General features: G+C 40.4%; 1 protein-coding gene and 1 pseudogene across 2 annotated transcripts in view; one reads left to right on the plus strand and one right to left on the minus strand.

Annotated features, from left to right (window-relative positions):
* The window catches only part of PSMD9 (proteasome 26S subunit, non-ATPase 9), a 31,088-nt gene extending 5,241 nt beyond the window's left edge, over positions 1-25,847 (minus strand). Inside the window, exons 1-4 of one of the 2 annotated variants that reach the window (XM_077159760.1) lie at positions 25,572-25,843; positions 21,459-21,561; positions 16,309-16,514; positions 14,722-14,823 (exon numbers count right to left, since the gene is read on the minus strand). In XM_077159760.1, the coding sequence (XP_077015875.1) occupies positions 14,722-14,823; positions 16,309-16,514; positions 21,459-21,561; positions 25,572-25,709 (549 nt within the window). In that variant the 5' untranslated portion in view covers positions 25,710-25,843. Of the gene's footprint in view, positions 1-14,721; positions 14,824-16,308; positions 16,515-21,458; positions 21,562-25,571 lie in introns of both variants that reach the window. The other variant, XM_077159761.1, reaches the window with a different exon arrangement.
* On the plus strand, positions 17,992-18,639 carry LOC143682126 (carbonic anhydrase 2 pseudogene; annotated as a pseudogene).
* Positions 25,848-27,055: the final 1,208 nt, after the last annotated feature.

Genomic DNA, 27,055 nt, shown 5'->3' on the forward strand with positions numbered 1-27,055 from the left:
TTTACACCAGTACTACAAAGTTTTAATTCAAATAGCTTTGTAGTAATTTTTGAAATCAGGACATGTAAGTCCTATTAACTTTTCTTCTTTAAGATTGTTTTGCCTATTTGGGGCCCCTGGCAATTCCTATAAATTTGAAGATCATCTTTTTCATGAAGCAATGTGACTTTGTGATTGTGAAAACCTTGTGTCCGATGCCCCTTTTATCTACCTTGTCAACAGACGAGTAGAACATATGGAATAAAAATAAATAATAGGGGGAACAAATGTTAAAATAAATTTAGTTTGAAATGCTAGTGATAAATGAAAACGAGGGGTAAGGGGGTATGGTATGTATAATCTTTTTTTTTTCTGTTTTCATTTTATTTCTTTTTCTGTTGTCTTATTTCTTCTTCTGAATTGATGCAAATGTTCTAAGAAATGATGAATATGCAACTATGTGATGATATTGTGAATTACTGATTATATATGTAGAACGGAATGATCACGTGTTGATGTTTTAGTTCATTTGTTGTTAAATTTTTTTTTAATAAATAAAAAAAATTTTAAAAGACAGCCTATAAAATGGGAGAAAATATTTGGGAACCATATATTCGATAAGGGCTTAGTATCCAGAATACATAAAGCATTCCCACAACTCAGCAACAAAAAGGCAATCCAATTTAAAAATGGGCCAAGCAGGTGAACTCACTGCCCTCTGCTTATGTGGGATATGACTCCCAGGGGTGTAAATCTCCCTGCCAACGTGGGACACGACTCCCTGGGATAAGCCAGGACCTGGCACCATGGGATTGAGAAAGCCTTCTTGACCAAAAGAGGGAAGAGATAAATGAGACAAAATAAAGTTTCAGTGGCTGAGAGGATTCAAACAGTCAAGAGGTCATCCTTTAGGTTATTCTTATGCATTATATAGATAGCCTTTTTTAGTATATGGTGTATTGGAGTGGCTGGAGGGAAGCACCTGAAACTGTTGAGTTGTGTTCCAGAATCCTTGACTCTTGAAGACAATTGTATAATTGCATAACTTTTACACTGTGACCACGTGATTGTGAAAACTTTATGTGTGATGCTCCTTTATTCAGGATATGTACAGTAAGGATAAAAATAAACAATAGGGGGTGTGCTGGCTTGAATCTATTATATACTCCAGAAAAGTCATGTTTTAATCCTGATCCAGTCTCGTAGTAGCAGCCATTTCTTTTAATCCTGATTCAATACTGTAGGTTGGAATCTTTTGATTAGATTTTCTCCAGGGAGATGTGACGCACCCCAATTGCGGGTATTAACTTTGATTAGATGGAGATGTGACTCCACCCATTCCAGGTGGGTCTTGATTAGATTACTGGAATCCTTTAAAAGAGGGAACATTTTTGAGTCAGAAACGACAAAAGCCTCAGAGCCGATAGAAACTTCACAGCGGAGCTGACACAGATGTAGACACATGGAGAACAGAGACACGGATGTTTGAGGATGCTTGGAGCCCAGCAGACATTGCCATGAGATGTTAAGCAAGCAGGAACCTGGAAAGATCCAAGGGAAGCCAAGAGATGAAAGTCATCCCTGGAGAAGTAAAATGAGGAACCCCCACACGGCCAGAGGCTGAGAGCAATGGAGCCCACGAGCAAGGGAAAAGTGTGCCTAGCCAGCCGACAGAAGAGTTCCAGATGCATCAGCCTTTCTTGAATTAAGGCATCTTTCCCTGGATATGTTAGTCTGGACATTTCCATACGCTGATAACTGTATACTTGTAAATTATTAAATTCCCCTTTTGAAAAAACTGCATTCCAGAAGCTAGTAAATTATCACAGTGGGGTAAAAGGGGTAAAAAAAACTGGGCAGAGTACAATACTAGTACCATCACTAGTACAATACTAGTGATCAATAAGTGGGAGGGGTAAGGGACACAGGATGTATGGATATTTTTCTTTTTTGTTTTTATTTCTTTTTCTGGAGTGATACAAATGTTCTAAAGATCATCATGATGATGAATACACAACTATATGATGATATTGTGAGCCACTGATTGTATACTTTGGATGGACTGTAGTGCACATAAAGAGATCTCAAAAATATATAATTAAAAAAAAAACTGGGCCAATGATTTGAATAAACATTTCTCCAAAAAAGACAGTCAAATGGCCAATAAATATAGGAAAAGAAGCTCAACAAAATAAGCCATTTGAGAAATGCAAATTAAAACTACAAGATACCACTTCATACCTACTAGGATGGCAATTAATTAAAAAATGGAAAAAAACAAGCATTGATGAGGATGTAGAGAAAGAGGAACCCCCATACATTGTTGGTGGGAACGTAAAAGGTGTAGCCAGTGTGACAACAGTTTGGCAGTTCCTCAGAAAGTTACACAAGGAATTATCATATAACATGGCAATTCTACTCCTAAACCTACACCCCAAAGATCTGAAAGCATGAACTCTTGCAAATATTTGTACACCAACGTTCAGAGCAGCACTAACAGCTAAAAAAAAACCCAAGTGTCTATGAACAAATGAATGGATAAACAAAGTGTGGTGTATTCACACAAGGCCCCCAGCAACCTGTTCTCTTTGTCTCTATAAGCTTCTCCATTCTCCAATATTTTCTTTGTAGTTACCATCTTACATTTAACATCTTACATTGAAAACGATGTCATTTACTTTGATACCATTTTAGCTTCAATAACATACATGAGCGATGTTCCCATACCCCTCTGTCTCCCTGCAGTCATAAAGTTTTTGTCACAATTCTCGTGTTTATGAATTGTGGGCCCAAAACCACTGCTTTATAATTACATTTTATGCATCTGCTTTCCAGATCCTGGAGGAAGTAAAAATGAGTTACAAACCAAATAGTATTGGCAATTATATTTACCCTTACCAGAGATCTTTATTTATTCATACAACTTTAATCTATCGTCTACTGTCCTTTCTGTTCAACCTGCAGAACTCTCTTTAGAATCTCTTGTAGCGCCAATCTAGTGGTGACAAACTCCCTTTGCTTTTGTTTATCTGGGAATGTCTTATTACCTTTCACATTTTTTTAAAGACAATTTTTCCAGATATAGAATTTTTGGTTGGCAATTTTTGGCCTTCAGTACTGTAAATATATCATCCCACTGTCTTCTAGCCTCCATGGCAGATTATAAACCAGAATGAATTATCAGTAATCAATGAAAAGTGGAAATACCAAAATGCTCCTCATTGGTGAATAAAGAAGCAATCTGTGGCACATCTACACCACGGAGTCCTGCTTAGCAATGAAAAGGAGTAACTATGGGTGTCTGCAGCAATAGGGAAGAAGCTCAGATGTTTTATGTTTAGTGAAAGGAACCAGATTCAAAAGGCTACACAGTGCATGATTCCATGAGCAGGGCATTCTGGAAAAGGCAAAACAATAGGGATGGAGCCCAGATCACTAGTTGCTGGGGTGGAGTTGGGGGAGGAGTCACCACAAAGGGACATGAGGCAATGTTTCTGGGCAATGGTACAGTTCTATATACTGACTGTGGCAGTGGTTACCTGACCATATGTTTGTAAAAACTCACAGGACTGTACACTGAAAAGGGTGAACTTTGTGGTAGGTAAATTATACCTTAATAAAAACAACCTGTAGTTCTATGTGCTGGTATATGAACAGACCATCTCTGGAAAGACACACAAGCTGGAAAAAGGCTGCTTCTGTAGGAGAGGGAATGGGCTTGGAGCGAGGGAGGCTTTTTGTTACATGTCCTCTGATTCTGCTCTGATCATGTGCATGGTAAAATTTTGCCAGGAAAAAAAAAAAGACAAACAAAGAAAGGAAGGAAGGAAATAAGACAGATAGGCAGACACATTTACACACAAACCAGTAACAATAACTTTGAGAACTGCAAAGTTAAGAAGTATGTGCACCCCAGCACTGAAGAAAGAAATAGATAAATGGGAACTCCTCAAAATTAAATACTTTTGTGCATCAAAGAACTTTGTCAAGAAAGTAAAGACAGCCTACACAATGGGAGACAATATTTGGAAACAATATATCAAATAAGGGTCTAGTATCCAAAACATATAAAGAGATTCTTTAACTCAACAACAAAAAGACAAACAACCCAATTACAAAATAGGCAAAAGACATGAACAGATACTTCTCAGAAGAGGAAATACAAATGGCTAAAAAGACATGAAAAGATGCCCAAGTTGGCATCTGGCAATTGGGGAAACGCAAATCAAAACCACAATGAGGTATCATCTCACACCCACCAGAATGGCCATTATCAATAAAAGAGAAATGACAAGTGCTGGAGAGGATGTGGAGAAAGAGGCACACTTATCCACTGTCAGTAGGAATGTAAAATGGTACAACTGCTATATGGAAGGCAATTTGGTGGTTCCTCATAAAGCTAAGTATAGAACTGCTGTATGATCTGGCGATACCATTTGCCACGTATCTATTCAAAAGACATGAGGGCAAGGACACAAACGGACATTTGTACATCAATGTTTATAGCGGCATTATTTACAATTGCCAAGAGATGGAAACAGCTGAAATGTCCATCAACAGATGAGTAGCTAAACAAGCTGTGGTATATACATACAGTGGAATATTATGCAGCTGTAAAACAGAATAAGATTATGAAGTATGTAACAACATGGATGAACCTTAAAGACATTATGCTGAGATTAGCCAGAAACAAAAGAACAAATACTGTATGATCTCACTGATATGAACTAATATTAATGAGTGAACTTGGAGAATTTCAGTTAAGAACATAGGTTATCAGGAGATAGAAATAGGGTAGTCAGTGGGTAATTGGAGCTGAAGGGATACAGATTGTGCAACAGGACTGACCATAAAAATTCAGAAATGGAGAGCTAGTGATTGTATCACAATAATGTTAGTACACTGAACGAAGCTGAATTTGAGAATGATAGAGGGAGGACGGCTGGGGGCACACATGAAATCAGAAGGAAAGACAAACGACAAAGACTGAGATGGTATAAGCAAGGAATGCCTAGAGTGTAAAATGATATTGACCAAATATACAAATTAAAAAATGTTTCTGCATGAGGAAGAACAAAGGAATATCAATATTACAGGGAGGTGAAAATAAATGATCATTCATATTTTAAAACTTCACCTTCTGTGTGAGACTAAGCAAAAAATGTTTATTTGGTACAAAATTTATATTTCGACTGGTGCGTTTCCTAATAAAACTTACATGGACAGGTTAACTGAATATCGTAAGTACATGGAACCTTGAGTAGGGCATGAGATTTTGTAGTTTGTCCAGAGTGATGCCTCAACAAATCCCAGAAGGATTTGAACAGTGAATAAAAAAGTATTTGCAAAGTCCCCTTGGGGAAAGGGTGAGATATGGGGAAAATTCAACTTCCCCAAGTGGAGAATCCTTGATATTCTCACAAGCAGTGTGGACAACCAAAGCAATAGGCTGAGCCCCCAATCTTGCGGTTTGTTCATATGAAACTTAACCCCGCAAAGGATAGGCTAAGCCTATTTAAAATTAGGCCTAAGAGTCACCCCAAAGAGAACCTCTTTTGTTGCTCAGATGTGGCCTCTCTCTCTCAGCCAACACAGCAAGCAAACTCACCATCCTCCCATCCTCTACATGGGACATGACTCCCAGTGGTGTAAACCTCCCTGGCAACATAGGCCAGAAATCCTGATATGAGGTGGGTCTTGGCATCAAATGATTGAGAAAACCTTCTCAACCAAAAGGGGGAAGAGAGAAATGAGACAAAATAAAGTGTCAGCGGATGAGAGATTTCAAACAGAATTGAGAGGTTATCCTGGAAGTTATTCTTATGCATTCCATTTTTACTTTATAGTATATTAGCGCGGCTAGAGGAAAGTACCTGAACTGTATAACTGTGTTCCAGTGGCCATGTTTCTTGAAGATGATTGCATACTGATATGGCTTTTGCAATGTGACTATGTGAGTATAAAAATCTTGTGTCTGATGCTCCTTTTATCTACGGTATGGAGAGATGGATAAAAAATAAATAATAGGGTTAAAATAAATTGAATAGATTGAAATACTAGTGGTCAATAAGAGGAAGGGGTAAGGGGTGTGGCTTGTATGAGTTTTTTCTTTTTTCTTTTTTATTTCTTTTGCTGGAGAGATGCAAATGCTCAAAAAAAAATGATCATGGTGATGAATACACAAGTATGTGAGGATATTGTGAGCCACTGATTGTACACCATGTATAAAATGTATGTTTGTGATGTACAATAAAAATATAAATTTTTTAAAGTATATACCTCAAGGTACACAAAGACATGAGTAAACCAACCATAAGGTGGAAGAAAGTTAAAAAAAAGAAAAAGAAAAAAACAAAGGAATGAAAACGTGAGAAACTTCAGGTACACATGACAGAATGAAATTATCTCTTAGTGCATCAGTTCTAGAAGCCTCACTAAATGGAGAGCAGAACAGAAAGGAATAAAAGTGTTACAAAGACATCATGACAAATAAAATGAGAAAGGAGATTACAAAGATGAGAGATGGCGACAAAATACACACGCTGACAGGAACGGGACAAAGGTAACAGAGTAGAGAAGACAGAAATCATGGTGGTGCTTTTAAAGCATATCCAAAAACTCCGATGTCCTCCCTGTGAGAGGTGGGGCCTAATTCCTTTCCCTCGAGTGTGGCCTGGACTCAGTGCCTTGTTTTAACAGTATAAAACAGAAGTGCGTGGGTGGCTATGGAGATTAGGCCTCCTCCTCCCTCTCTCTGGGACTGCCCTCCTGGGGGGAGCCAGCTGCCACTGTGTGGGGACACCCGGGCAGCTGGGGAGGCCCGCGTACGAGGAACTGAGGTCTCCTTTCAACAGGTGTGTGCGCCAGACAACGTGGGGCAGCGTTCCAGCCCTAACAGCCTCTGCTGACTGCAGCCTAGGGGAGACCCCAGCCAGAGCCCCAGCAGAGCTGCCCCAGGACACCCACCCTAACAACCTGTGAGAAAACCAATGTCTGCTGTTGTAAGATGCTAAATTTGGGGTGATAATATCAACAGCCCTTTTCACCTACGTACTGCTGAGTTACACACCAATGCTGAGTTATCCACCGACCGACAACTTAATACATGCTTTATCAGGTGGTGGGCGGAAGCTGACAAGGAGCAAATGATTTGTACCAAGGAACCCCAGAAAGGCTCAGAACAAACAGAACAATGGAATCGAATAAAGAATCCCAAATGTGGAAATGTGATATGTAACAGAGATGGCCAGAAAAACGAGTGGGTAAAATGTTAACTTGTCAATAAATGGCACTCAGATAGTTACTGTCCATTTGGGGAAAAAAAAAAATTCTGCATGGATTAAAGAAAAAGAAAAAATAAAGAAATAAAAGTACTAGAAAAACTTCTATAAGCAGACCCAAAATACAAAAGCAAACTCTGGATAAATTTGACAAAGCCAAAATTTAAAAATCCCTTATGAGTAGAGACTTGATGGAGGTGGTTGAGAAGATTGGGGCCGAAGCCCTGGCAGGGTTGCTGGCGCTCTCTCCGGGCACCTCAGGCCAAGGCACCCCAGGGAGCAGTTGAGCCTTGGGGTGGGGGGAGTTGGGGGGTGCAGAGGGAGTACAAGGCAAACTGAGCACTGTCGGTTAAACTGAAGACTTCATTCTTCATTCAGAACCAAGAACTTCACTAAAATAATTTTTCTAGACTTTGAGCCACCTGTTTCCTCTGAAATGTATGGATCTTTGCCAAAAAAATTCTGTTGGGGTTACACAACAGAGAAATGAACAGAAATGCTTATAGGGAAGCGTTACCCCGATGGCACAGTATGCTCGGAACCAGAAGACCTGCAGCAGAGTTTTAAGTTCAACTCTTATTTTTTATATATGTGCATATATTTTAGAGTTTTATTTTTAATTTCCAAAAATTTTACAAACACTCTCTACCCACCAAGCAACAACTCCTTCTTTCCACCTCCCTCGGTAATGTCTAATCTACTTTCTTATCTCTGCAAATTTGCTATTTCTAGATATTTCGTATAAATGACATTAACAGTATTTGTTCATATAAGCCTTGCTTATTATATTTTCAGACCGAAATTGTCAAAATGTACATGAACCAAGTTCTAATATACTACTGTTTGCATAGTACTGTACTACTATGCGTTGCACAATATTTATTTACATTCTCAGAAAGTTAGGTAAACTTAAGTCCCAAATGACCCAGCAGTCCCCACTTTCAGGTATATATACCTGCAAAGGACTGAAAGTGGGGACTCGAACAAGCATCTGTAAACCAATACTCATAGCAACACTATTCACAAGAGCCAAAAGGTGAAAGCAACCCAAGTATCCGTCAACCAATGAATGGATTAAAAAAATGAGGTGGAGGCACACAATGGAATATTTACTCAGCCATAAAAAGAAACAAAGTTCTGATACACACAACACAGATGAATCTTGAAGACAACAATTTTAAATAAAATAACCTAGACACAAAAAGGCAAATATAGTATGATTTCACATACTGAAATATGTATAATATGCAAAGTCATAGATATAGAACGATTACAGGGTTCTAGGGGCAAGAGTCGGCATGGAGAATGGGGAATTCAGGCGTAGTGGGTACGGTGTTTCTATTTGGAGCGATGGAAAGCTTGGGTATAGATGGTGGTGATGGCAGCACAACACTGTGAATATAATTACCACCACTGAAGTGTTTACTTAAAAGTGGTTAAAATGGGAAAGGTTTTATATGTATCTTACCACATACAAAAAATAATAATAATAAAAACAAATAAACTCTCATGTATGGTTTTGGCAGGGGGAGAACTCTGTTTTTTTTTCTTTTGCATGGGCAGACACCAGCAATCAAACCTGGCATGGAAGGTGAGAACTCTGCCACTGAGCCACCATGGCCCACCCAGGGGAAGAACTGTGAAAGAAAATAAAAACTCAGCAGACTAAAAAATTTTTTTCATGCAAATCAGTCACCATAGCAAAGTTATAAAATAAGGAACCCGCTCGTCTTCCATGCGAGAGACCCGGGTTTGATTCCCGCACCATTCACTCAAAAAAAAAAAAAAAAACAAGGGACCTCCAAGAACATCAACAGGCGTCACTCCTCAACTTGATAATATCAACAGCCCTTTTCACCTACGTACTGCTGAGTTACACACCAATGCTGAGTTATCCACCGACCGACAACTTAATACATGCTTTATCAGGTGGTGGGCGGAAGCTGACAAGGAGCAAATGGATTTGTACCAAGGAATCCCAGAAAGGCTCAGAACAAACAGAACAGAGAATTCCAAATATGGAAATGGGGACAGTATAAAGAACCTCAAATATGGAAATGTGATACGTAACATGTGCTTTTCAGCACAAATAAGTTAAAATGATCATTGCCCAGATATCCCTGAAGATTAAGAGAATGATCAAATGAGAAGGAGGTGTAACTGAAAAGTTAGGATTTAACAAATGATTATGACAACTGGTTCATTAGATAAAAATTTCTTTTTAGTTTCTAGTGTATTAGAAGAGCCTGAAGGAAATACCTAGAATTGGTGAACTATAATCCAGTAGCCTTCATCTTTGATATTGATTAAATAACTGTACTGATTTTTATTTTATAACCATGTGATTGTAAAAAGCCCTGTGACTGACATCCCTTTATATTGTGTATATTGAGTAATAAAATAAAGACATGCATGAAAAAGATAATAATAGGTTAGGAGTATGGGGAAAAAATAACCCTATGTAATTTTTGGGCAATAATTAACTGTACGACTTTAAAAATCTTCCATCAAATGTAACAAATATAACTACTGTTAAAAAAAAAAGGAGAGTTTCAAAACAAAGTGCCATCATCAATTGTAACTAATTTTCTACATAATTACAGGTGTTGGTGGTGGGGTGGTATATGGGAATCCTGTACTTTATACGTGATTGTTCTATAAACCCAAAACTTCTCTAATAAAAATTTCTTTTAAATAAAAAGAAAACAAGGGACTAACTAGGAGAATACATTTGAAACTTGTTTCATAGACAAAGGTTTAACATCTAGAATATCTAAGGAATCTTTACAAATAAATTTTAAAAAGATACAAATAAAAGAAAAATGGGAAATTCATAGAAATAAAATATGAATTTTAATGAACATATTAAAAAAAGACGCTCAACCTCATTGTTAACTGGGAAAATATAAATTAAAACAAGATGCCAATTTTAGCAAAAAAATTTAAAGATCAATAACTCAGAGAACTAGTGATAGTATGATATACTCACATACTGCTAGATTATAAATGAGGAAATTTATAATTACCTATTAAAATTTTAAATGTGCATATACTTAAGAGTCTGCAATTCTAATTTTTAGTATCTGCCTAGAAGCACCCACACGTGCAGTTATGCACAAGTATACACTAATGACACGGCCTCAACATGCACTGACAAGGCAGTGACCACACTCCATCTATTCAACAGAGCTCCGGGCAGCAGTAAAAAGAGAGGAATGTGCCAAAAATAAAAGGTCTCCAAGAAACATCTTAAATGAAAAGACCAAGATAGAAAAATAGTTGATATTATGTATACAGAAAACAGCAAGGAGCACAAAATAAAGCTATACTTTTCTATGTATACACTGACTTGTATTTAATAGCAAAGAAAATAATAAAAGGGAAAAACAAAACAAAACAAATGAGCAAGAGATTCAAACTGGACTGACTGATGACCAGGGGATTTTACTTTATGTGAACTGATTACATTTTACAAAAATGTATTATAATTTGTGTAATTAAAAAGAAATAAATAAGAGTGCATCTGTATTAGTGAATATTTTGCAGCTCTTAAAAAGAATGAAGTGACTTCAGGATGAGTTAATAAAATAAGGAAGCTGCAAAAACACCAGGTACAGATGACCCCATTCTCCTTTTTAAAAAGTCTTTATATAATATTTATTTACAGGTAAAGGCACATAAAAATGTCCAGGACTCACACAATGTTGCATCTCTAGGAAGAGGTATTGAAATTAAAGAGCAAAGGGAAATTTTCCCTGCTGACTCTTTATGCATCTTTATCTTCACTGTTTATTTTTTAAAAAGACAGTATTTATATGTAACTAATAAAGTTTTATAAAGTTAAAATAAAACAGTATCTATGATATGATATCAAGTTTGTTGAAAATATTTAAATAGACTATATACGAATATGTACCTATATAATCTGTAAGGGGGAAAACACAAGCTCCACAAAGACAGGGGCCACATCTGTCTTGTTCTGTGCTGTGACCCCAGTTTCTGACAAAGGACCTTACGGCAGGTGCTCAGTAAAATCGATAGCACGCTGTCTGAGAGAGGCAGTGGAACTTCTTGACTGAGAGTAGAATTTGGAGACACAGAGCTTGGGTTCAAATCTCCTCTCTGACATTTATTGGCTGTGACCTTAGGCAGTTACCCTTTCTGGTTTAAAATGGAAAGAACAATAATTCTGATCTCAAAGGGTTGTTGTAAGGACTAAATGAGAGCATGTATCAAAAGAGCTGCCTGGACATATACATATGATGGAATATTATGCAGCTATAAGACAGAATAAAGTTATGAAGTATGTAACAACATGGATGGACCTTGAGGACATTAGCTGAGTGAGATTGGCCAGAAACAGAAGGACAAATACTGAATGGTCTCACTGATGTGAACTGACATTGGTGAATAAACTTGGAATATTTCGTTGGTAACAGAGACCATCAGGAGATAGAAACAGGGTAAGATATTGGGTAACTGGAGCTGAAGGGATACAGATTGTGCAACAGGACTGAATATAAAAACTCAGAAATGGACAGCACAATACTACCTAACTGTAATACAATTATGTTAAAACACTGAATGAAGCTGAATGTGAGAATGATAGAGGGAGGAGGGCTGGGGGCATAAATGAAATCACAAAGAAAGACAGACGATAAAGACTGAAATGGTATAATCTAGAAATGCCTAGAATGTATAATGATAGTGACTAAATGTACAAATTTTAAAAATGTTTGTGCAGGAGGAAGAACAAAGGAATGTCATTACTGCAGGGTGCTGAAAATAGATGGTAATTAATATTTTAAAATGTCACCTTATGTGTGAGACTAAAGCAAAAAATGTTTATTTGGGGGCGGGCCGCGGTGGCTCAGCGGGCAAAGTGCTTGCCTGCTATGCCGGAGGACCTCGGTTCGATTCCCGGCCCCAGCCCATGTAACAAAAACGGAGAAACAAAATACAATAAAAACAAGAAAATGTTTAAAAAGATGTTTCCCTTTCTTCCTCCTTTCCTTCCTTCTATCCTTCCTTCCTTCTCTCTGTCTTTCCTTTAAAAAAAAAAAAAAAAAAAAAAAAAAAATGTTTATTTGGTACAAAATTTATATTTTGACTAGTGCATTTTCTAATGCAACTTATGTTGATAACTTGATTGAACACCATCAGTACTTGGAACCTTGACTAGGACATGAGACTTTGTTGGTTTGTCCAGAGTGATGCCCCGATGAATCCCAGAGTGATTTGATCAGTGAATGGAAAAGTATTTGCAAGCCCCCTTCAGGGAATGGTGAGAGTGGGGAGAAATTCAACTTCCCCAAGTTGAATTCTTGATATTCTCACAAGCAGTGTGGACAACCAAAGCTATAGGCTAAGCCCCCAGTCTTGGGGTTTTGTTCATATGAAACTTAACCCTGCAAAGGATAGGTCAAGTCTACTTAAAAGTTAGGCCTAAACAGAGTCGAGAGGTTATCCTGGAGGTTATTCTTATGCATCAAGTAGATATCATCTTGTTATTCAAGATGTAATAGAGAGGCTGGAGGGAACTGCCTGAAAATTTGGAGCTGTGTTCCAGTAGCCATGTTTCTTAAGGATGATTGAATACTGATACAGCTGTCACAATGTGACTGATTGTGAAAACCTTCTGTCTGATGCTCCTTTTATCTACCTTGTCAACAAAGGAGTAGAACATATGGAATAAAAATAAATAATAGGGGGAACAAATGTTAAAATAAACTTAGTTTGAAATGCTAGTGATCAATGAAAGCAAGGGGTAAGGGGTATGGTAAGTATAATCTTTTTTTTTTCTTTCCTGTGTTCGTTTTATTTCTTTTTCTGTTGTCTTTTTATTTATTTTTCTGAATTAATGTAAATGTTCTAAGAAATGATGAATATGCAACTAAATGATGATATTGTGAATTACTGATTATGTATGTTGTTTTATTTTGTTTATTTTTTTAATTAATAAATAAATTTTAAAAAAGAAGAAGAAGAAGAAGAAGTGGTGACTTCAGCAGTCAGTAGAGAGGATTTCCATTCAGCTTCTTCTGGGGAATTCACTGAAAACCTTCACTTGAGACTTTTTTTTTTTTTTGAAAATCAGCCTCAGACCAAGAATTAATGTCCTCCAAATAAATAAAGCAATCAAAAATGTAAAAAAAAAAAAAATTTAGGCCTAAGAGTTACCCCCAAGAGAGCCTCTTTTGTTGCTCAGATGTGGCCTCTCTCTCCAGCCAACACAACAAGCAAACTCACCACCCTCCCCCTGTCTATGTGGACATGACTCCCAGGGGTGTGGACCTTCCTGGCAATGTGAGACAGAAATCCTGGAATGAGCTGAGACTCAGCATCAAGGGATTGAAAAAACCTTTTCCATCAAAAGGGGGAAGAGTGAAATGAGACAAAGTGTCCAAACAGAGTTGAGAGGTTATCCTGGAGGTTATTCTTATGCATTAAGTAGATATCACCTTGTTATTCAACATGTAGTTGAGAGGCTAGAGGGAAATGCCTGAAAATGTAGAGCTTTATTCCAGTAGCCATGTTTTTTTATGATGATTGTATAATGATATAGCTTTCACAATGTGACTGTGTGATTGTGAAAACCTTGTGTTTGATGCTCCTTTTATCTACCTTGTCAACAGGCGAGTAGAACATATGGAATAAAAATAAGGAATGGGGGAACAAATCTTAAAATAAATTTAGTTTGAAATGCTAGTGATCAATGAAAGTGAGGGGTAAGGGGTATGGTATGTGTAATCTTTTTTTTTTCTGTTTTTGTTTTATTTCTTTTTCTGTTGTCTTTATTTCTTTTTCTGAATTGATGCAAACGTTCTAAGAAATGATGAATATGCAACTATGTGATGATATTGTGAATTACTGATTATATTTGTAGAATGGAATGATCATATGTTAATGTCTATGTTCATTTGTTATTAATTTTTTTAATTAATAAATAAATAAATTTTTTAAAAAAAGAGCTGCCTGGAGCACAAGAAGCCCTCAATACATGGAGCTATACTAAGTCCCTGTTCTATTCCCTGAAAATCTACTACAACAGACAATGATGCTGTTGAGAACACAACAATGATGAAACATAAAAATTCCTGGTACCAGAATGTTCACAGTCTAGTGGGAGTAGACACGTAAGATAAATGTTCGATTCCTTTCGTACTAGAAGAAAAAGAAGGTGGAAGAGGAGGGCAGAAGTGCGAGAGGGCTATTCTAGATAGGGTGGCCAGGAAAGGCATCCCTGAGAAGGTGTCCTTTGTGTCAAGATGAGGCAGGGAAGATTGCTGAGACAGGGTGGTGAGGGAGGGAAAGCATTATCGGCAGAGGGAGCGGGAAGTGCTGAGCAGAAACCATGGCTGAGTAGAAGTACCGAAGGGCAGGAGTCAAAGGCCCAGGCCAAGCTGCCTGGCTCCAACAACTGCAAGGTTATTGATCAGATGCCACGTAATCCCCAACTCACCCCCTCGCTGTGCTGCACCACACTGCCAATATTTTGCAATGACTGGAAATTTTGGGTGTTTACAGAGCCAAACTCCACAATCTCATCATCCACTTGCAGACCCTAAAGAAAAGAAAATGAAAAACCAGGTTAGAGGTCAGATGTGCTTCTGACATCCTTTACCTTTCCATACATAATTTAACCTCAAGGTAAAATGCTTCCTTTCTTCAGGGGAGAATAAGAGACACAAAGCCAAGAGGTCAGGGATTTGGATCCCTTATGCAGGAAGGGGCAGCAGGTACCTGGGCCACTTCCTCCTTCTGGGGAACATGTAGTAGAAGGTAGACAGATCTGACCAAATGTCTGATAACTAGTGGTCACAGAGGCCTTGAGCAACATGGGCAGAGGCCAAATGCAGCTCTCTGGGGCCCTGACCCAGGTTCAGGGTCAAGAAGAAGCAAGCTGGACTGTGCTCCAGGGGCAGGGGATGACCCAGCTCTCCCTGAAGCCAAAAGCTTCCATGGGTTATAGCTCTCCTATAGAAAGAACCACCAGTGCTCTGTGTGGCCATTTCAGCCTCAAACACAGTACAGCAAGGACAGGCCCATCTGGGTCCATTTTGTATAGGTGCCAAAATTTAGACAAGACAAACATTCATCCTGGAAATCCCCTAACAGGAAACCAGAGGCACAAGGCTGACCTAGGACTAGAGAGATCCCTGTCATCCTAGGCCCTAAGTATGCAGATTACCATTCATCCTTCCTTTCCACAAATGTCTGTTGTGTGCCGATGGTAGCACTGTGCTAGATGCAAGGGATACAAGAGCTGACATGTATCTTACGGCCATGAAAGTGGATCAGCAGGACCTGGACCCATTGCCACCACTTACAAGTTACGTATCCTTACACAGGTTACTTCATGTCTTTGAAACTTTCCCTCAACTTGTGGGGGTGGTAAGGGAGCCTTGGGGGGTCATGGCTAAGGGAGGCAAGGTTTCTTTCTGGGGTAATGAAAATGTTCTAAAATTGACTATGATTATGGATGATGGATGGATAACTCTGTGAATATACTAAAACCACTGAATTGCACTTTTTTTTTTGGCATCCCTGGGCTGAACTGCATATTTTAAATGGGTGAACTACATGGTACATGAATTATATATCAATAAAGCTGTTTAAAAATTAAATACCCCAGGTAAGATAAGGAACAGGTTAAGCAGGACACCTGGTGTAAAGGAGGGCTCAGCAAAAGACAACGATTGTTATTTATAGTCCTATTCATCATGCCAAGTAAAATGAGCCCTAAGAGATTCTCCTCCCCTCTCTTTGGACACTTATCACCTTCTACCCTGTATCCTAATAGTCACCGTGAACTTGTCCCCCAGTTTGGTGGGCAGCAGGAGCTGACCCCTCCTGAAGCTCAGGCCCCCAGCACAAAGCTGGGCACACAGCCGCCTTTGTTGGAGTTTGCTGAATGAGGAAATGAACTGGGAGCTGCTCCCTGACCAGTGTGGGGAGACTGGACCTACCTTTCCTTCTTCCCCTGCCCCAAAGCAACATAACCCAGAGCCCTCTGGATGGAGATCTGGTCCGCCAGGCCCTGGCTTACCGCAATGCTGGCAGGGGAGCCGGCACTGATGCTGTTCACCTTGGCGAAAGCCTGAGGGGGGCTGAGACTCGGGCCCAGCCCGTGGCTCAGGGCCTCTCTGTGAGCCTCGGCCATGTCCCGGGCCTGTTTCTCTTTGTCCCGAGCGTGCAGCTGGTGCAATGCCTCCTCCACCTGCTTCATTACCGCCTTGTGATCGTTCTGCAAGCCTGGGGAGAATAACCACCACATCAAGGGCCAAGAAATGGCTGCTGAGGACACAGACTCCCCCACTTAGTCACTGAAAATTTACTGGGTGCTTACTCCATGCCAAACGTTGGATAAGATGCAGAGAACCAATGTGTGAACAGATAGAGTACCTACCCTCATGAAACTTACAGCCTAGCAAGGAAAGCAGATGCGGAAAAAGCAATTACCGTAGCAGAATATGACTGCTGTGAGTGCCTACCTAGCAAGGAGACCTGACCTTGCTAAGCAAGGAGATCAGGTAAGCCTTCCCAAAGGAAGTGCTGCTTCACCTGAGATCTGAAAGTAGAAGTAAGACACAATCTAGCTGAATCCAGGGCTACAAATGCCAATGCACACAGGGACGAGTGCAGTGGTCATGCAATGAGTGAACCTGGCTGAGTATACACCTTTTTCCTATTCTTTTAAAAGAAAAAATGATATATTAACCCAGTAATAAATGACTGGTGGCATTCAGTCTGGAAGAGGTAACAGGGAGTTAACTAATGGACACCACCACTTCTGGGGTCTTGCCACCATGAGGGTTTGGGAAGGCAAAGTCAGTGTCACTAGATCTTTGATTTTTCAAGAAAAGCTGGAAATCAAGAGTTTTTGGAGGGCAAACCTTCTTAATTTTCAATAGTGACAACTAATTCAAAATGCAGGCAGGCCAGCAGATCTACTGGTATTTTGTAACTCAACAACACCTTTTTTTAAACCTAAAAATAACTTTCTCTACTCCTCTGAACTCCACACCTTCATCTGGACAGGCAACTGACACAATTCCCTTTGAGGAGGTTCAAAAGCTTTGGGGAGAACTCAAATGGCAGCCAATCCATGTTCATGACCTGTGGGCCACAGACTTTCAGACTTTCCCAGTGCATCACCCCCATGCTGCCACACTCCCTTCATTTCTGAGGTTCTCAGGCATTTCAGGACTTGGGCACTCAAGCACAGCAGGGACAGACATAAGAAAAGAACCCAGACCTGAATAAGTAGAGATACACACCTGGGTTGCAAGACAACACGCTGTCAATGCAAAATGTACAGCCAATCTCGGACTATAAGGCCCCCTAGAGGATAAGCTCTACAGGGATCCCCAGAACCTGCAACACTGCCTGGCACAGAGTGGGGACTCAGTACATCGCTGTCAAGTAAGGGCATGAATGGTTTTATTTACAATATATTGTATTTCTAAACAAAATTTAAAATTCAAATTTTTTTTTCCCAGACAAAATGTTTCCAAAATACATTTTAAAAAGAAACCTACACACACACACACACACACACACACACACACACACACACAAAGAAAGAACAAAAAAACTAAAATAAAATAAACTCGTAATTGTAACAAATGTACCATGCTAATGTGAGATGCTAATAGGGGAAACTGGGTATGAGGAATATGGAAACTACTATCTTCTCAATTCATCTGTAAATCTAAAACTGGTCTAAAAAATGAGGTGCATTTTAAAAAATAAAACAAACTCACTATTCCATCACTGGGGACCTGAGCACTGGCATGAGATCTTCCCCACCGCCAAAAGAGAATGCCAGTCCCCTAGCAACACTGACACCAAAGCCGTCAGGCATGACCCTGCCCTGCAGCCTCTGTGCATTTGCTATAAGGAAGTGACTTCTTGGAAGATTCTCAACAATCATCACTCACTCATTGTGGAGTCTAATGACTCCAAGGATAAAGCAGTGCTGAAAGGAGGACCCCTCACTGGCATTTATAGATTGATCCAGTTTCATTTTCACTGGGGTTCATCAGATAAGCAATGTTCTGAGCATACTGTGGATAAAAAGAAATATGCCGCAGAGCTTCATTTCATTCACTAGAACACCAAATATGGGGATTTTGGAAGAGCTGTGTAATGACTTGATGGACTGGCTGTTTTGGGTATTTTTTTTAAGGTTGGCAGTGCTAAACTAGGCCTTCAGAAAGTCACTGATGTGCTGGATTCCATTACAATAAAACATAAGAGTGCTGAATTCACTAACTTTAATCCTCGTGACCTCCTTCCTGAGAGCTTCAACTACTGGGCCTATCCAGGCTCACTGACCGTCGCTCCTCTTGTGAAATGTGAGACTGGATTGTGCTAAGAGAAGCCAGCGTAAGCAGTAAACAGACTGAAATAGTACTGAAATTTTTTTTTTCTTTTTTTTGCATGGGCAGGCACCAGGAATCGAACCTGGGTCTCAAGCATGGCAGGTGAGAATTCTGCCTGCTGAGCCATGGTGGCCTGTCCCAGTATTGAAATTTTACACACTTAACTTCAATGTGGAGGGTGAACCTGAAGAAATATTGGTGGACAACTGGTGCCCAGCTCAGTCTCTGAAGAACAGGCAAATTGAAGCTTCCCTCATATAAGGGAAGCTCATATAAGTGGGTCCACGGCCGGTGTCTAAGCAATGACTCTGGGTATTTGCCTTTACCCAAGCACAGTTCCACTTCGGTGACTGGAACCTTGGCTGTTTTGCGTCTAGTTTTCTAGATACTTCATCCCTTACCAGATATGGTTACTAATAAATGTGAAATGCTGGACCAATTGTTATGTTTGAAAAACTTGCTATTACTGGTGCCGTGCTTATGGGAGGAACTTTTCTATAACAGAGAACATACTGTAAGAAATAGGAATGAAGAATGCTGACTTTGCTCACAGCGTGTAGAGTGATGATTATACAACTGTTCACCAAAATACTATTCTAAAACATAGGAAAGCAGAATGGTTGAGAACAAATCCAGACCAAGAAGTAAACTGAGCTTTGTAAGGTAAATCAGGTAAAACAGTCATGATTCTGTGTAATGTAAATCAGATAGCATAAATGTTCATGAGTCCAAGATGTTAATTAAAATTTGATATGCCCTACTGAAAGCATTTCGAATCAATGGGGGAAAGAATGGACTATTTAATAAATGGTGTTGGAACATTAGGTTAGACATTTGGAAAAAAACCAAATCAGTGAGTCCCCCGACCACTGTAGCCCACCACATCCCAAATTTTCCCCAGACTCCTAACTGCACAAACAAGTAGTTACATCCCTGGGGACTCAAGGGTATAGCCAAAAGCCCCAAATTTCTCATAAGTCTGATCATCTTAAAATGTGTTTTTTTTTCCAACTCTGTATCTTTCCATTTGTTTCTGTTTCTTCGTTTTTTGGGGGGTGCAAGGTCCGGGAATCGAACCCAGGTCTCCCGCATGGAAGGCAATCATTCTACCACTGACCCACTGCACATCCCCTATTTATTTTAATATAAAAATGACGATGCTTGTTTTCTGCCAATCTTCAAGGTAAAGTAATGCTCTAAGAAGCTGCTCTATGATCAGATGGTGCTTTGCGGAACCTCTGGCATCTTAAACTGTATCCCAGCCCTAGGGTTACTTGCATGCCAGTGTGAAAAGCATGGCCTAAGAATAAAACATGCCACAGACAGTCAAGATTCAAACAGACAAAACTGAAACTGTTGAGTGAAAAATGTGGACAATAAATCTCCATGTAATGAGACTTGGGGGTAGAAACTGCTGGCGTGTACCTACGGTAGGAAGGATAATACGCCACCCCACCCCCTTCTCCCCAACCAAAGACGCCCATGTCCTGATCCCCAGAACCTGTGAATGTGTTACCTTACTTGGCACAATGGGCTTTGCAGATGTAATTAGTTAGGGATCTTGAGATGGGGAGAATATCCTGGATTATCTGGGTGGGCCCAATGTAATCATCAAGGTTTTTATAAGTGAAAGAGGGAAGCAGGACAGTGAGAAAAAGAGATATGACAACAGAGTCAGAGGCCAGAGAGAAGTGACTGCTGGCTCTGCAGATGGAAGGAGGAGCCAAGAGCAAAGGAAGGTAGACAGCCTCTAGAAGATGGCAAAGGCAAGGAAACGGATTCTCCCCTAGGGCCTCCAGAAGGAATGCAGCCCTGCCCACACCTTGATTTTAGCCCCATAAAGCCCATTTAGGACTTCTGACTTTCAGAACAGTACAATAATAAACTTGGGTTGTTTTAAGCCACTACGTTTGTGATAAGTTGTTACAGCAACAATAGGAGACTAATACAGTACCCAACCTCTCATCTACCCTTCTTCCCTGATAAAAACAAAAATAATAAATAAAAACAATGTAATATTAAGGCAAAGTGTTAATAATAGGGTGGTATATGGGAACTCTGGATTTTATGCATGATTTTATGTAAACCCACAACTTTTCTAAAAAAAAAACTAAGCTAAAAAATAAAAATAAAAACAATTTTATTTAAAATAGCAGAATGTGCATTATGGGCAACATGCCCTAGTCTTTCTTGCAGAAGGGCCTATGAGATGAAAGCAGAGATTGTTGGGGATGGGATACGGGGCCTTGCTGGAAAGATCTGTAAAGGGGTACACTTGCTGGCACAAGATCTTTTGCCCTCCCTACCTTCTTCCTTCCCTCGCTTGCTGCCTAGAGCATGGACATGGGGACCCTGGAGAAGGAAGGCCTGACCTAAGGTCAGCAGGGGGGCGGAGCCTGGGTATCTGACGACCAGCCCTGCACTACCTACCTGCAAATGTCTGAGATTAAACGCATTCAGGTTTAAGTCACCTGAGTGGGGCCATGTGTGGTTAACAGCGGAACAGAATCCCTAACAAACACATAATTGACTTGATTGGGTCTGCAAGCAATTTGTGACTTGGGTTTCTATTGTTATTTCAATAAAATATATAACATAAATTCTTGAAAATAAAAATGAAAAGTGAAACCTTAAAAACAGAACCCTAGAGTCCAAACCATTCCCTCAGTTCTTAGTCCCTCTGCGGGTACAATGAGATCATCTGGACAAGGCAGAAAAGAGCGGGGAAGAGTGCATGGAGAAGCAGTGATTTAACCTGTGGGCCTTTAACACCCACGCTGCGAGGTGGGCAAAGCTCCCCCAGGTCACTCACAGACGATGTTGTGCCTCGCGGTGCGGACTTGGTACAGGTCCACGTCTGCCCGGGGGTAGCCCTCGCAGTCCACCAGGGGCTCATTCATCCCAACTCCTTTTTGCTGAAGGAAGAAATATGATTAACAAGATTTCTCAGCCAGAAAGTCCTCAAGATCCCTTTCCACAGACCCTTTTCCTTTGCAATTTAACGGTAATGATGACAGTAAAGCTCCCTGCCATAAACTGGTCACTTCCAAGGACAGGTGTTTCACCCACATCACCTCACAGCTGCCCTTAGAGGTGGGCACTAGTGTTCTAATTAATTTTTAATAACACAAGTAATACATGGATGCATTCTTCCCTCTTTGAAATTGGAACAGTACAGATAAAACCAAAGACTCCTTTGAGTATCATCCCCAAGGCCAGTCTCTTTCTCAACTCCCCCAAACCCTCCTGCCCATGACAGCAGCTGACACCTGGCCGGTAGCCTTGGAAGTCAGAGAGGAGTAAAAACTCCAAAGAGCATCCAGCTGTGGCAGGACTTTAGTTCTCCTGAAAATAGAGAGAGATCTAAGGGGCTTTCAGATAACTTTCCATCTCTGGAAGGAGGAACTGATATCAACAGTTGCCTCTAGGGAGAGGAATTGGGTGGCTGGAGACAGGAAAGGGAGGAAGGGAAGCTTTTCATTTTATAACCTTTTGTAGATTTTGAATTTTGACCTACTTACCTAGAAGAATTCATTTATTTTATCAATAAACCAGAACATAATGTGCAAAAGCAATAAAAAGTGTCCTGTGGTATAGGGCAGGGGCCTTATGGTCTGTGAGACTCTGATATGAATCTCAATTTCACTACGGACAAGCTGTGTCCCTGGCCATGAGCTTCAACTCTCTAAGCCTCAGCTTCCTCAACTGTAAAATGGTTAGTATTCACCTCTCTTCCTACCTGTTGTGAGAATTAAAGAGCGGGCCTATGTAGAGGGCTTAGCAAAATGCCAGGCCACAGAGAGTTAAGTAATAAACAGCCCCTGTTAGTATCAGTCAATGCAGAGACAAGCTGTCTCTGCACAGGCACTAGGAGGGATTCCACTCACTTTTCTCCCTTTCTCTCTGGAAGCCTCTGGGTGGCAGCTACTGTTTTCTGTTGTAGGGAGAGCAGTTCACATAATCCCTTAACACAGGACTCTACAGATACTGCATAAATGTACAGGGCTTAAATTCTGTATTTACCATCCTGCCTTCCATCCTTCCCCCAAAGACTAAGATCAGATGAAACAGTTTCTTAAACTTTGGGACCCATGCCAAAGTGGCTCACACACAGGGTATTAAATAGCCTTGCATCTAAAAAGCTTATTCCTTTTCCAATACTTTTTAACCCTTCAATAATCAAGAAGAAAGTCTCAACGTGGTGGTGGTCTTTATTACACCTCCAGATGACTTGCTATCTCTGGCTCCCTCCATTTCTTATGCTTACTTTAAAAAAAAAAAAACAGCTCTATTGAGAAATAATTCATAAGCCATGCAACTGACCCATTTAATATGTACAATTCAATGGTTTTAGTGTATTCACAGATATGTGCAACTATCACCACAATTTCAGAATGCTTTTATCAAAAAAGAAACCCTGTGCCCAGCAGCAGTCACTGCCCAAATCCCCCACCCCCAGCCCCTGGCAACCACTAATCTACTTTCTGTCTGTGTGGATTTGCCTATTCTGGATACTTCATACAAATGGAATCATACAATGTGACTGATTTTGTGACTGGCTTCTTCCACTTAGCACTATGTTTTCAAGCTTCATCCATGTCATAGCATGTATCAGTACTTCACTCCTTTTTAATGGCTGAATAGTCCATTGCATGCAAACACTACATTTTGTTTAACCATCCATCAATTGATGGGCATTTGGGTTGATTCCACTTTTAGGCTATCATGAATAATGCTGCTATGAACATTCGTATGTGAATTTTTGTGTGGATGTATGTCTTCATTTCTCTTGGGTATATTCTTGGAAGTGAAATCACTGGGTCATATTAGAACTCACATTTTGAGGAACTGCCAAAGCAGCTGTTTTCCAAAAAGGCTGTACCATTTTACATCCCTACCAGCAGTGTCTGATGTTTGCAATTTCTCCATAATGTCTTCTGCACTTGTTACTCTTTTAAATTTCAGCCTTTCTAGTGACTGTGAAATTCTATCTCATTACATGTGTGTATTTTAAGATGCAATTCATAAAATTAACCATTTTGAAGTGTACAATTCAGTGATATTTGATACATTCACGATGCCGTGAAACTGCTACTTCCAAAATATTATCATCACCCCAAAAATCTCATTGTGATTTTGATTTGCATTTCTTAATGGCTAATGATGCTGAGCATCTTTTCATGTGCTTATTAGCCATTCCTACATCTTCTTCAGAGAAATGCCTATTCAGATCTTTTGTCAATTTCTTAATCGGTTTATCTGTCTTTTTATTGTTGAGTTGTAAGAGTTCTATACATAGTCTGCATACAAGACCCTTATCAGATATATGATTTGTTTTCTCCCACTCTGCAGGTTGTCTTTTTACTTTGGCAGTGTCCACTGAAGCACAGAAGTGCTTAATAATTTAAATTTTAAGCACAGAAGTGCTTAAAAATTAAGTGCTTCTTAATTTTAATGAAGTCCAATTTATTTATTTTTCCTTTGGTAGCTTGTGCTTTTGGTGTCATATCTATGCAGGCTTTGACTAGCCCAATATCAGGGCTACATACTCCTATATTTTCTTCTGAAAGTGTTTTGCTCTCCATTTCTTTCTAAATAAACAGAGCAGAGTTAAAGCTTAAAGCCTTCAGCAAGCAATGGCAGCTAGCTAGATGCAACTAACATTTTGCACTGCCTTGACATGTATTTTTACTTTACAGAGTTTCTGGTTTTCCATATGCTGCACAGATACAGAGTTCCTTTTAAAATAAATTCATTTAAATAAAAAAGTGGGCCACCTAAAGAAAAGTATCAAGGAATAATGGTACAGGAGGAATATGAACACAGCATCCTGTTGACGGCAGAAAACTCAAGCTTGAGAAATTACTGGCATAGAGTCTGCAGGCTCAAGTTCCGGATTAATCAGGCCTGAATCCCACTTTGTCCCTTTGCACAAGTGGCTTCCCCTTTCTGTACTTTAGGAGAACAAACCAACCTTACAGAGTATCAGAATTTCAAGGTACAACACAAACAATAACCAGGTATATAGTCAGTATCCAATGAAATGATACTCAGGCCTCCAAGTGATACTTTATCTTACTTCCATTTTCTACACTGCATTCCGTCTTGCCTATATGTAGTCAATTTAATCTCTCTCTACAAATTGATTCGTGGGTTTACGCTAGGTGGACAGGAAAAACAGCATCAGCTTTGAGGCCAGACACACCTGAGAACAAGCCCACTGCTGCCACATCCTATTGGCAAGATCGTGGGCCTCAGTTTCCTCCACTGTTTAAGGATAATCAGCCTAACCTATCAGATGAATACAGGACACATAAATCCCTTCTACTCAAAGTGTAGTCCTCAGATCTGCAACATAGCTCATGAATTTGTTAGGAATGCAGGGTTGGGCATCCAAACCAGACTACTGAATCAGAATCTGCACTTTAATAAGACCCCCAAGTTATGAGCATTAAAATTTAAGAGACCCTGATGTAAATTAGTCAACAAAAACATATGATTCCTAGTAAATGTTCAACAAGGACTGGTGGTGGTGGTGTTTACAGCCCAACGTCTGCAACTCATTAGCTGAATTTCTTCAACCTAAAATAGGAAAATAATAGTACCGCATTCAAAGGATTGTTCCGAGCATTAAATGAGCTAACGCACGTAAAGCACTCAAAACAGCGCGTAGCATGCCGGAAAGGCTCAATGGACTATGTAACACGAGCTGTTAATATTTTTAACGTGTCTGCACTACCTACCGCCAACAGAAGCCGCACTTGCGGCGCCTCGGACCTCCCAGGGAGGGAGAAATTCCCACAGCTGAGAGTCCAAGCAGAGGCCGCCCCCTACCTTCCAGGTCCCTCCCTGGGTTCGGGAGAACCAGCCAGGAGGTCTTGGGGCGCCCCCCATGTCGGGCAGAGAGCCCGAGGCCCACACTCACGCTCTCCAGCACGTCATAATTGGCCTTGATCTGGGCCTCGATTTCATCTTTGCGCCGCATCAGCTCCTGGATGTCACTAACTGTCACCTCGCGGGCCTGCGGAGAGTCTCTGCTCGCCTTAGCTTCCTTCTCCGACATCTCTAACAGAGGCCCCAGAGCTGAACAAGCCGCTCCGCTTCTGCGGACCACCTGGGAGACTGTGGCTACGGCTCCGCCCGCGGGCCAAAACACCACAGCCGCAAAGCCCTGCGAGGATTGGCAAGGGCAAGGTTTCGGTGATGGGGCGGGGTCACAGGAAGCCACACCCTGCTGGAGCACGTGATCCCGGCCCTGCGGGAGACCCGCGCGCGGGTACTCACGCGAAACCGATTCCGGGTCTCGCCCGGGCGCTCAACTCCACCCTGGCAGGGAGCTCTCTACCTAGTTTACTGATTTTCTTTCCTGTTCATTCAACAAGCATTTCTTGAGCGCCTACTGTACATATGTTTCAGAGCACTGTGCAAGGCGCTCCAATTCAGTTTTTCACATCTGCACAGCTCTTGACAGTTCACAAGATACATCCAGGTTCCTTAGGCCTCGTTTTATGGTGAACCGTACAAGCCCGGGCTCAAATTCTTACTCTTACCACCTCCCACAATCTGTGACCTTAGATAAATTGTATCACCCTTCTGAGCCTCAGTTTTCTCATCTGTGAAGTGGTGCAAGGTTGATAGCAATCCATCTCATAGAGCTGTCATCTGCCTCCTATTTGCCATGCATTGTCCAAGATGCTAGAGGGATAAAGAATCAATGAGAAAATGCCTGTAGAGGATTGAACAGCGCGCCTCTCACATATGAAGATATCTATAAGATTTGGTAAAAATAATAGTGATGATAATAGTGATAATTATTTATTGAACATTTACAATGTACCACAGTGTTCTGGATACCTTATAATTATTCATTCAACAACCTCATGAAACTAGTATTATTGCCCCCATTTGATCAATTTACCCAACTAGTAAAACGTGAAGCCAAAATTTCAATTTGCTTAACCAAATACAAATTTAACATCACCAAACTGACGTCACAAGCCCTCATACTCTACACTGAAAAGTACACAGCATGCCCTATGAAGCTTTTTTGCCAAACGTGTTTACCCTGAAACCAAGCATAGGAAAGCAGACAAATCCAGATTGAGAGATATTCTGCAAAACGACTGGCCTGAATTCTCTGAAAAGGTCAATGTTGCAAAACACACACACACGCACATGTGTATGTTTGCACACGCAAACACACAGAGGCTTGGAAATTGCCCGAAGTAAAGGAGGCTACAGAGGCCACAACTAAATGTGATCCTTGGTTGGAAACTTGGTCCCCTCCCCAAGTGACAAAAAAAAAGCTATAAAGGACATTCTTGGGAAAACTGGGGACATTTGAATAGTATCGATATTACATTTCTTGATTTTGATACCTGTGCTGCAGTTATGTATGAGAATGATCTC

This window comes from Tamandua tetradactyla, chromosome 5 (genome assembly GCF_023851605.1).
Source record: "Tamandua tetradactyla isolate mTamTet1 chromosome 5, mTamTet1.pri, whole genome shotgun sequence".
Taxonomy (NCBI): domain Eukaryota; kingdom Metazoa; phylum Chordata; class Mammalia; order Pilosa; family Myrmecophagidae; genus Tamandua; species Tamandua tetradactyla.